Below are 13,017 nucleotides of genomic sequence, written 5' to 3'. Positions count from 1 at the left end.
TTTTTTAGTTTTTCATTCTCTTTATAGTTTCCGTTTTCTATCACAGACAATGCAATGCTACCCAGGAGAGTAATTCCAAAAATAGCTCATAACAAAATTTGCAGCTTGTAACTAAAAAATAACTGCAGCTTACAACTAAAAAATTGCAGCTTGGCTCCAAACTGCATTATTCAATTGTTTTTATTTAAATTTATCTATTGAATTGTTTATAATCATTGCTAAATTTATAAATATTTTTGCTTCGGGGTTTATGACATTGTGTCGTGTTTTTTTTTTTTGTGTCTCTTGTTGTTTTTTTTCTGTTTTGCTAGTAGCACATCCTCGGAAGTGACGCTTTTGGTGTTCTAATGATTGATTTTGTTGGTGGTTTTTGAGAATGAATTATTATTAATACTGAAAAAAAAATTGCTGTTACCGTCACAGGGTAAGCTTAAAAAATAAAAAATGTTTGTAACATGAACCCTACAAGCAGCATATTTGATAAAGTGGAAAGTAGAATTAGAATTTGAAAGGTGAAAAGTAGAATTAGAAAGGTACAAAGTAGAATTTGACAAGAAATTAACAACTTTAGTATTTGTTAAGTAATTGTAGATAGTGTAGGATTTTATTTTCTTAATCTGCATATTTAGTTGCCACTTTTAGGGCGAAATATCAAATAAACAGCCAATTGAATACCTCGTTGAAAACAGGGTTTTCTCACAATATTATTGACTGATTTGTTTTCTTGTTTATCTGTGAAACTACAAATTAAACAGCCAATTAAATACCTCGATGAAAGCAGGGTTTTCTCACAATTGTATTGGCTGATTTGTTTTCCTATTTGTCTGTGAAACTCCGAATGAAACAGCTAACGGAACACCCCATTGAAAACGAAGTTTTCTCACTATTTCATTGGCTGATTTCTTTTCCGGTTTGTCTGTAAAAAGCAAACTTAAACAACCAATTGAATACCTCGTTGGAAATAAGGGGTTTCTACCAATTTTATGGGTTGATTTGTTTTCGGGTTTGTCAGTGAAACTGCAAATGAAACAGCCAAATAAATAACCCGTTGAAAACTTATTTTACTCAGAATTTCATTTTTCGATTTGTTTTCCTGTTTTTTGTAGAAAATCAAATGGAACAACCAGTTGATTACCCCATTGAAAACACAGTTTTCTCATACTTTCATTGGTTGATTTGTTTTCCTGTTTTCTGTAGAAAACCAAATGGAACAACCAATTGATTACCCCATTGAAAACACAGTTTTCTCATAATTTCATTGGTTGATTTGTTTTCCTGTTTTCTGTAGAAAACCAAATGGAAAAACCAATTGATTACCCCATTGAAAACACAGTTTTCTCATAATTTCATTGGTTGCTTTGTTTTCCTGTTTTCTGTAGAAAACCAAATGGAACAACCAGTTGATTACCCCTTTGAAAACACAGTTTTCTCATACTTTCATTGGTTGATTTGTTCTTCTGTTTTCTGTAGAAAACCAACTGGAACAACCAGTTGATTACCCCATTGAAAACACAGTTTTCTCATAATTTCATTGGTTGATTTGTTTTCCTGTTTTCTGTAGAAAACCAAATGGAACAACCAATTGATTGCCCCATTGAAAACACAGTTTTCTCATAATTTCATTGGTTGATTTGTTTTCCTGTTTTCTGTAGAAAACCAAATGGAACAACCAATTGATTACCCCATTGAATACACAGTTTTCTCATAATTTCATTGGTTGATTTGTTTTCCTGTTTTCTGTAGAAAACCAATTGGAACAACCAATTGATTACCCCATTGAAAACATGGTTTTCTCACAATGTCATTGGTTGATGCCATTCAGGACTAATTTCAGTTTATGCTCTTATAGTTTTCTATTGGCTTTATTATGTGCTGTGGAATGGCACCAGTAATATTTTATAGATTGTTCTCTCCTGCCTCGAAACAATTTAAAGTACATCTTTTCAATTTATGGTTCACGATTGTTATTGAATACTTTTAATCGGATTTTTTTTCTAGAATTCTGGTCAATTAGGTATGATGCCGTTGACATATGAATCAGCATTTACATTTTAGAAATATTACATTAGATTCCTAGCAACCTTGCATGCTAATGTGTGAATCTATTGGATTAACAACGCTTTTTGACTTCTAAGGTCCTTCCGTTGACCCTGCAGTCTGGTGCTACAGCTGAGTTCGGACTCTGGGTCCCGTATTACCAACCTGAAATCAGACCCCCTTCGACACCACAAGACATCGCTTAGTAATATCTATTTCTATGACTCGAATAGTGGATACATTCATGATATATGTGTATCATCTTATTCGAAGTATATTTTTTTTATGAATGACTTGATACATGGCTTTGTTACAAGAAAAAAGAGTAACTTTTATTGTTGAAACTTCTATCTTCCCTGTGTATATGCTGGTAAAAGACGAGTTATGGGTCTAGTTATGTTATGTTATGGGTAAATGGGTTGTCTAGTTATGGGTAAATAAGGGTGTAAACCTTAACCTCGCTGAAAAAGTCTAATAACACTTTAAATTAAAGTGGTTCCTTTGCTTGAATATTACATATATTTTTTTAAATAGATTTTGTTTTGTTATGGCTTTTTGGAAGCTAAACGAATGAACTCTTATTTTTTTATGTTGGAGAGTTTGAAGCCATTCAATTAGACCAATAACATTGTGGTTAGACTCCGCTCAAAAATAAGAAAAAATAAAATTCTTAAAAAACCAGATTATTTGTGCATTATGAATCAGCAATGTATTTCGTTGTATATTTTGTTTTTCTCTTTTTGATTTATTTGGCAACTGATTAACTCAATTATGTTTCAGGGTTTTGACGGTAGTTGGTTTTGCTGTAAAGGGTGCTTCGAAAGATTATAAGAAACTACTACCCAGTATCCTTAGTCTCTGTATGGACAATATATACCCGGCTATCTTTCAGGTAATTTTTTTTTCTTATTGTCTGACACATAGATTATTCCCACCCCTCCCATCCACAATCTATAATATGGTTGAAGAAATCGTACATTAGTAAAGCATCAAGATATTCCGAAATTTAAGGATTATATTGTACTTTGACATATATGGCATTGGCTTACGACAGTAATTTTTTGTGATATTTAGTTTGACGAAAGATAAAATTTTGCATTGTGACAATTTTTGGCAATGTTTGTAGAAATTTTGATAAATCGCTTCGTATTCGGCCTGTAATATTTATTTAAATGACAATTTATCTTGTCTTATTAAATTGAAAAAAAAAAAAAAAATCTTGTAGTCCACATCGCCGGAATTTACACAGATAGATAGTTTTACACGTTAGTTTAGTTTGTTTGATAGTTTAGTTTGACGAAAGGTAAAAATTTTGCGTTTTGGCAATTTTTAGCAATGTTTGTAGAAATTTTGATAAATCGCTTCTAATTTGGCCTGTAATAATTATTTTAAATGACAATTTATCTTGTCTTATTAAATTTAAAAAAAAAAAAATAATTCTTGTAGTCCACATCGCCGGAATTTACGCAGATAGATAGTTTTACGCGTTAGTTTAGTTTGTTTGATAGTTTAGTTTGACGAAAGGCAAAAATTTTGCATTGTGACAATTTTTGGCAATGTTTGTAGAAATTTTGATAAATCGCTTCTAATTCGGCGTGTAATAGTTATTTTGAATGACAATTTATCTTGTCTTATTAAATTAAAAAAAAATAATTTTCGTAGTCAACGTCGCCGGAATTGACACAGATAGATAGTTTTACACAAATAACAGGTGATTTTTTGGTTGAGACTTTTGAGCGATTTTGTTCAAGTGGCTATTTGTGCATAAAACTGGGTTCGACCCTTCTATCAACATTCTTCGTTCATTTTATTAATATTTGAATATTTCAAAGCGTGACTCCAGTCTTTTACTTCCAAATAGTATGTTTTTATGCAATATCTTAATTATGCATTGGCTTTTATGCGTATATTTACAGGCAGATTGAAAAGTAACTCACTATATTAAAGTTAGTATAAAGTTAGTTTTACACAAAGCAAATCATGAGAAGAATATACTGACTTGAAATTTAAATAAAATTTTGATATTTAGAAGTTTTTAAAGCGAATGCTGTTTCATTATTTTGTTTGAAAGCTAAATTCTATATACAGACTTAAGTCTGAGACGCTCACAAAATATCAATATTAGATTTTTCTATTAAAGCTTTATGAAAACTACAGCCGTTTTGCGTCCTCCATACCTGCAAATATTTCTTTCTCTGTGAGCTAAGGGTGTATTAGCACTTTTATTGCAAGCGATTAATCAAAAATGCGTTTTCTTACATAAAAGTTGAGTCTTCAATGTTCCCTCAGGCACTGACAACTGGCCAGATTTCACCCTGAAGCATGGTAGTCCGTGAAACCTCTTGGTGTCGTGCGAGAAGAATCGACTTCCAATTGATATTCACAATTCAATTGTGATCCTACACCCTATTATAATTTTAGACCTAGAAATTTTTCTGAGATAATTTAAGGATAATTTTCTTTTCAATAATTACAGTTGTGATAGCTCACAAATCTAATATAGAACGCGACAAAAAGTATGGGTAACTTATAAGAGCGACTACTGGCGTTAGTTTCGACAAAAAAAACTGTCAACGCTATCCAGCGTTTGACGACACTTGGCATTTTGCTAGCATAATTATAAGAATAATTAATTTAATTTGTGTAATTTATAAAATTAGGGTAGTAATAAATATTTGATCTCATTTCTTGAAAAAAAAAAAAGATTACAAAGCTAGAAAAAATGTGTCGCCAACCGGCAGATACCTTTTTTTTTGTCGATACTAGCACCAGTTTCCGCACTGAAGAGTCACCCATACTCTTTGGAAAATGATATAACATACATAATATGATATAATTTTACATAATATGCAGTATTAAATAGGTTTCAAGATTTGTGTTAATGAGTTGCATAATGAAGGTGCGTTATATATTTTTGTTGTTATTACTTGTTAGCCGGCGTCCTTCTACTTTTTCTACTTTTATTTTCTTCTTCTTTTGGTTTTCTTATTTCTTCTGAGCCTTATTACGCTTTCTTTTAATATTTACATTATTGTCAATACTGTAATTGCATGTATTGTCAATACTGTCAATACGGGCGCTCCAAAAAGTGGATGAAGATTTGCTAGATGTTTTCTAGAGAAATTGCCTACGGATTGTTCTGGGTGACTAACCGTATTTCAAATGGTAGGCTGTACGATAAATGTGGTTCAATCCCGATTTCTAGGGCTATAATGTAAGAAAGGTTGAGATGGCTAGGGCACGTTGTGCGGATGAAGGATGGCATATTGCCGAAGATTGTCCTTTTCGGCCAACCGTCTAGGGCTAAACGGAAAGCGAGTCGTCCTCGTCTGGGGTGGGAGGACGTCATAAAGAAAGATTTAAAGGAAATGGGAACTTCCTGGGAAGGTGTAAAAAGGGAGGCTTAGCATAGATCGGGATGGAAGAGGAGCGTGCGCAGTTGGATCGACATCAGGTGGCTTGGTGCTGCTGTGAGTCGTTAGCAGAAGTAGTAGTAGTAATTATTGCTATTATTACTATCGTTGTCATTTATTTTAGATGCTTGATTATGTCATGTAGAACCTAATTAATTTATTTGTGTGTCGTCTCTCAGACAAGCATAACTCTCTAGAGTATTTTAATGAATTCAAATCGATTGATTAATTAACACAAGTAATGTTTTTGATTAAGATTTGGCGAATATTCATACCGAGCCAACATCATCTGCAAAAATCCTGTAAGAATGTCAATAAGAGTTTTAAGTTGAAGAAGATCAACTATTTTTTTTTTTTTAATATAAATTTAAGAATCAACACACAATTAACTGGAAAAAAAAGGTATAAAAAGTTTAAATTTGGGAGTTATTTTTCAACGCCTTGTACAACAGTTCAAGCGAATACGTAAAACTGTCCTTTGTAGTTCCTTTTGAAAACATTGAGTACATTTTTTTTCAGCTTTAAAAAAAATTACAAGTTTCAGAATCATATTTAACAATTGAACTATTATCAAAATCATAGTTAACAACTATCCTTACCATGTCTTCTAGCATCCATATCAGATTCTAGGACTTGTCTTCTCAGAGGACACTCAAATAATCTGTTGAATTTACAGTGGGAGAACTCTCCTTTCTAGTTAATCCCAAAATCTTGGCTGTGCTCTTCAAGAATAAATTTGTCAACATAATTGAAATAAGTAGGGATAAACACAACAGTGCATGAAGACGGACTCTACGCCAAACCAACTACTAGCCTTATTTAAATAGGCTATATATTTCTTGAGTGGCCCTATCCCTCAAGATCACTGTACAGCAGGGCTTCTTGTAGTTCTATTTTTCTTACGCTTATTAGCTAATTTGAATAGGCTAAATGGAAGTTCCAGCCCAACGCCACTATGAGGCCACGCAAATCAGATTCCTCATCCGTGTATATGGTTGGAGAGTGGAGCCATATGGGCTGAGCAGAAGCCCAGAATCTTGTAGAACAGCTCCATATTTTTGCCTACAATCTATCTTTGTAAGCGTATTGGCTAGGGTAAAGAAAGTAATTTATAGAAATTAAATGTTTGTAGAGGGTTTGACGGGGGAGCGTTTATGGGACTCAATTTTCGTCAGGTCTTAAATAAAGGTTTTTGTGGTCCCTAATTAGCATTTTGGTCTTAATTAATCGAATAATCAATCATAGAAAATGTAGTTAGAATAAAGGAGTTGTCTCCTGAAGCGTATACCGAATGTTTATATCATAGCATTGTAAATTGTAATATAATTCATCTTTTTAGAGAAATGGACCTGAAGTGAAAGTTCAGCTTTTGAAAGTGATGAGTCTAATATTGCTATACCACTGGAAGTATTTTTTTACATCTACTGGTGAACTCAGCAATGAGGACTATTTTTATAAAATAATGGCTGCCTTTGGACAAGCTTTTCTACAATCAGATGTACAAGTATTTAAAGACAGTTTGGAAGCACTATTGATGTTGAACTCAAAATGTAATCTTTTCCATAAGGTGAGATATGATAATTCTTAAGGAGCTCATGTATTTTCCATTTTTTAGTAGGTTTTTTAATTTTTCTTTCTTTTTTTTGTCTCCCACAACTGCTTACACACTTTTTATGACATAAATAGATGGAATAATATAGTAATAATAATAATAATGTTATTTCAACCCTTCATACAAATATATGTAAATGCTCGAAGGAGTTATAAAAACGAAAGAAAAAAATAACGAAAAATTAGACAACGCTACAAAACAAAATTAAACTGCGATAACTATGGAAAAAAGAAAACAAAGGAAATCAAAATCAGGATTTTAATGCACAAGACTAGCCAATGGAAAGTCGTGGATTGTTCTATTTCGACTTTTGAAACGGGTATACAACTCATCCATTTTCTTATAATGCCGTGCTCATCAGAAATCACAAGTGCTGTTCTATTGTGTTTAATACCGTTTTATTACATGTGATTACATTATTGGGTTTACTTTTTTTTTTACATTGTGTTGATATTTTTTTTACTTTGTGTTTTTTTTACATTATATTTTTGTTTTCACTTTTTTGTATTTTGAATCATTTTTGCGTTTACATTTTGTCGAAGAATACATTCCTTTCTTTTTTTATTTTTATTTATTTATTTATTTTTGTTTATTTTGCAAGTTCTTAAGACTGCTTGTATTCGTTTTATAGCAAAAAGAATTGTATAAAATCTAAAAACCTATCAAAATCTACATACAAAAATCTACCGAAAAACTATTCGTGTCATTCTTTTTTTTTTTTGTCAACACGTTGTTGTCATCTTTTGCTTTGGAATTAGCTTAAAAAGGAAACTAGAGACAAATATCTTAAAATCGAAATCTACATACAAAAATCTTGTATTTGAAAAAAATATTTTTTAAATCGCCCAATCTGTATGATAAAGGATGATCAAAAGTTATAAATTGAGTTAAAAAAAATTATATATAATTATTAGATAAAAATAATAATACTTTTATTTTCCATCAGGATACACTATCTGGAAAATATAAAGACACAACTTACAATTAACAAGACCAGAACTAGCGACAAATACGACCATCTACGTCAATCGGTTATCATATTAGATTTTTTCAAAAAAACGGGAATAAATGTCTAAATCAAAGATAATTTTGAGCCTTTTGAATTAGAAGCTCACACTTACTCTTTATTATATCAAGCGGGTCCTTTATTCCATATATATATATATATATATATATATATATATATATATATATATATATATATATATATATATATATATATATATATATATATATATATATATATATATATATATATATATATATATATATATATATATATATATATATATATATATATATATATATATATATATATATATATATATATATATATATATATATATATATATATATATATATATATATATATATAGGAAGTATTACGAGCACTTACTGGAAAACCTAGTAGAAATTTAGAATATCAAAAATACGCTACTTTAATTTGAGATGAGCAGAAGATGGAAAAGTTTTCAAAATCACCGCAGGAAAGCTAATCAAAGGCAGAACTGTCGACTGATACAGTCTAGCTAATATATTCCTTCTCATATTGCCCCGGTCATGAACCAGGGAACCGAACGTCTTTCTTATCTTAATTTCCAGATGGCTTATTATTAAAAGAGGTGATAGTCTTTTTAAAGAAGAATATAGGACACCTAGGTATATCACCGAGTCCAAAGCATGGAAAATCCGATCATTACCGCAATGAAGAGGAGAGCCAAGAGGGTCATTAATATCAAAATACTGGCATTTCGCAAGCTTGATTTCCAGACCTTTTTTCTTCAACTCATTCGCTTAAAATTTTGAATCAACACAGTCTTCGACCGACTAAGTAAAATAATGTCATCAACATAAGGGAAATAACTAATTTCAACTGCTAGGTAAATCAGAGAGGTTTTTAAAGAAGCAAAACTATCTTTTAGACACAAATTGAAAATAGACGACGATAATAACCCCCCCCCCCTGTCTAACCCCCTTCTAACTGCTACTTCATCAGCAGAAACTATAGATCCTGAGGCAACGCGAATTTTAAGGCCAGAATACCACGAACGAAAAACATTAACCAGGTTATGCGGTAAACCACATTTTAGTAAGCTAAGTAGAGCAGATGCATGAGAAAGATTATCGAAAGCTCCTTTAATATCTATTAATAAACAATATAACGGGTCTGCTTTAAGCCAAGAAGAACTTGTAATTTGAAAAAAGTAGTATGTGCATGATCACAACCCGTACTCCTAGTGAACCCCAATTGATTCGAACCAAAATCAAGCGAAACAAAAAGAGATTTAACCCTAAGTTAAAACAGCTTACTTAATTGAGAGCCCTTAGTAATAGGCCGAAAAGAATCGCATGTCTGGTACTTGCTTTTTCCATGCTTTGGAACCGGCGTAATTATCCCTGTTTTAAAAGAAGTTGACACTTGCCCAGACAAAAGGATCAGTTAAAAAAACACAAAAGCCTAGCAAAAAATGAAGCCGGGGTGAGTTTCAGATGATTGGAAAAAATTCCATCATGATCCGGAGCACTTTTATTTGTAAGACTCTTCAGAGCTACATTCAGATCATAACTAGTAAGAAAAAACTGAGGATCTCGACGCGAAAGAAGTTCATCAAGCTCTCGGACCTCTTCAGGATTATCATTAGATAAAGACATTACATACGAAAAATGGTTCACCCACATTTCCTCTGTCGGGGCTTTATGAGAGATTTTATAGTGTATTACGGTAATCACCTGGCAAAAAAAAAAAAAAAAAAAAAAAAAAAAAAAAAACTGTCTTCCTACTTTAGTAACTGAAATAAATGAGCACCTGAACAAGGTCTAGACCCTACTCATCCATCCAGTTCCCCAGGACAAAACAGTATCACCAATCCGACAGTCCGAAAATCAAGTCCAAAATAGAGCAAAATCAGCATCAATAAGCATACGTCAATGTTCCAAAACCAAGCCATAGCACCTTAAATCTACAAAAACATTATATTCCCAAGGTGATCACCATATATCGGGGCTCGTCAGATGAAAACTCTGTGCCTTAATGGGTTTCGTATCTTAAATGTCAGTACCCAGGCAATTTGCGTACGACATGGTAAAATATGTCATACCACCATCTAGTGCCACAAATGGAATAAACATAAACAAAACTAAAAATATACAAAAAATTAAAATATATACCCAAGAAAATTTTTTTTCAAACATTCTTAACCAACCTTTAAATAACACTGAGAGCCGAACTTCAACCGATTTAAATACAAACAAATAGATAACACTAGTCCTTCAACCGGAACAGTTTCACTTTCACTCAAATTCTAAGAATTAAATTCCAAATATTCCACCATAATCTTTACCACAGGTGTCGCAATCCAACCCTCAACAACCGGGAAGATAAACCAATTCCGTCAACAAGTTACCGTAAAATATCATTCAAGATATCTTGATAACTTTTATTATACTTATGTAAAAGCTGATTATACTTAAAAAAAAGCTTTTTAAATTGCCAAGCAAGTTTATTGGCGGAAAAACCTCTTATGATTAGCTTCTTGCTAAGTAACATACATCTAGTTCTAAAATCGATGTAATTAGTACAAATTCTTGCATATCTAAATAGTTGGGAAAAATACAATGAATATGTTATACTTAAATGAATACTACTTTCTGGAAATAGAAAATTAACTATTTCAAAATTAATATCGTCTGTTTTATTGTATATCTCAAAATTTATTGTATTATTAGGTATCACATTAATCTCTAAATCTAGAAAATGGTCATATTTGCCATTTCCATTACTGGATTCCAGCTTTAACTCTGGTGAATATATTTGAATTGCAATCTCTAAAAAATTTGAACAATTTATCACCAGAAGGTCATCTAAATATCTTTTATTATTTGAGAGCAAATACTTTATATTACTTGGATTCTTTTTATCCGTCATATAATCATTTTCTAGAAAATTTAGAAATAGGTCCGCTATAACTGGACTGATATTACATCAAATAGGAATTCCATTACATGGATAATATTGATTGCCATTAAATTTTATATAAGTATTAAATAGAACAAATTCTAGTAGATCAAAAATCATATCTAGGCTATAACATCTTGAGCTAGTTGTACTATTAAAATAATTAGTTCATCTTGCCTTCTTATTATACGCATCAATTTTTAAAAAGGGCAAATTAGACAAAAGAAAAGCTTTCTTAATAATCTTTTTTAAATTTATAAATACTAAATTAATGGGTAAATTTGTATATAATGTAGTGAAATCAAACGAGTCCACTCTTTTGGCTGAAAATAAAGCAAGAGAGTCTATTACTTGCTGCGAATTATTAACACTCCAGTATGGATTAAACTTAGAATTTTTTTTAATTCCCGAACAATATGCCTCAAACTTATTTTTGATTTCTCCTAAAATACACGACAAGTCAGTAGCCGCAACTCTGGTCGGGCACCTTGCTGCCCCGCAATAAAGCCTGGTTTCGGGGGATATTTATGAAATTTTGCCGTCCAATATAAAAACGGAAAATTTTTATCATTATTATTAACATTAATATTAAATTTTTTAAAAAGTATATCCTCTATTCCATTCAATAGACTATTATTAACTTCTTGAAACTTCTTATAAGTATTTGTTGTACCAAGCTCCTTTTTTAAAATATCAAAACATAACTTCGGACAAATTATTTCAATATTATTATTCGCTTTATCAATATATACACTTAAAAAATGCCTCTTTATATTATCAAGCGATTTTTTTATAATAGAATTACAAAAAACTACATTATTATCATGCGGAATTGTCATCATTTATATCTTATTTATAACCTTATCTATAATTGAACTTTTACCAGTCTGAAAACTGGTTTTATTAATTTTATCTTTTTCTAACCATTTATAAATAAATATTTCGAGATTATTATTTAGCCCCCATTTTCATTATATTCTGCAATTCAATTTGCTTAATTATTGTTAAATCACCTGTAATAATATGTTCGTAAGTTTGATTACCAAAAGATAGCAATTTGCCACACTTATAAATCGGTTTCCAATTACTATCCATGTAAAAGTTCCTAATTATTAAATTATGATAAAAAATCAATTGTTCAATTTGTTTTGAAAATTTATGTTTTATAATCGTAGTGTTATTATGCTTCAAATTACTAGGAAGGGCCTGTTTCACATCAGCCTGGTTTAAAATTCCAGGTAAATTTATAACCTCTATTTGTTTACTTATAAAAGTTATAGGAAGATATAATCTGTTCTACTTATTAACAGTATTATCTGACTTTTTATCATTTGAAGTTCCATTAGTTCTAGCTAGAATATACACTGTATCAAAAATAAGTTTAATTTTTGAGTTAAATGTTGTTTTATTATTTACATTCCAAAACAATTTTTTTAAATTATTTTTTGATAACTTATTCAAACATTTTATTATGCTAGCCATACCATTAGACTCAAATAGTTTGCACAAATCCTTCAAATAGATTTCTAAATCTATATTCTTTTTTTTATTATTTTTCCTATGCCCTCTTGATCGATTTTTACGTTTAACGGGATGATTAAAAGAAGGATGGTCCATTAAACCATTTATACAATTAACAACAACATTAGACATGTCTCCATATTTAGCCACTCGATCATTCAACCCAAACGGATAAGCAGTACCGAGGGTATGGATCCAATAGTCTTCACGTTTACGTAAATTTATATTTTTCTCTTCTTTGGTTCGATTACTTAATTCCAAATTTTCTAAAATCGTAACGGTTAAATCAATTAAAGCACAGGTAACATTATTACAATGTTGTACTAGATAGATATTCGTTTTTTTACCTTTAATTGTGCTTTTGTGCCCCAAAAATCTCTCATATATGTTATTAATTCTTTCCCCCACATATTGTAAGCCACAAATTTTACACTCCAACAAATAGATGATATTATTTGTTTTACAATTTACCCTACCCC

General features: G+C 31.0%; 1 protein-coding gene across 1 annotated transcript in view; it reads left to right on the top strand.

Moving 5' to 3' along the window:
* The window catches only part of ebo (exportin ellipsoid body open), a 112,286-nt gene that overhangs the window by 80,535 nt on the left and 18,734 nt on the right, over positions 1 to 13,017 (top strand). Inside the window, exons 11-12 of the mRNA XM_089102966.1 lie at positions 2,818 to 2,929; positions 6,790 to 7,017. Of these exons, the coding sequence (XP_088959092.1) occupies positions 2,818 to 2,929; positions 6,790 to 7,017 (340 nt within the window). The remainder of the gene's footprint in view (positions 1 to 2,817; positions 2,930 to 6,789; positions 7,018 to 13,017) is intronic.

The sequence above is a fragment of the Artemia sp. Qi Xiang Cuo genome, chromosome 17, assembly GCF_049724085.1.
Source record: "Artemia sp. Qi Xiang Cuo chromosome 17, ASM4972408v1, whole genome shotgun sequence".
Lineage (NCBI taxonomy): Eukaryota > Metazoa > Arthropoda > Branchiopoda > Anostraca > Artemiidae > Artemia > Artemia sp. Qi Xiang Cuo.
This window is presented reverse-complemented; position numbering and strand designations above follow the sequence as displayed.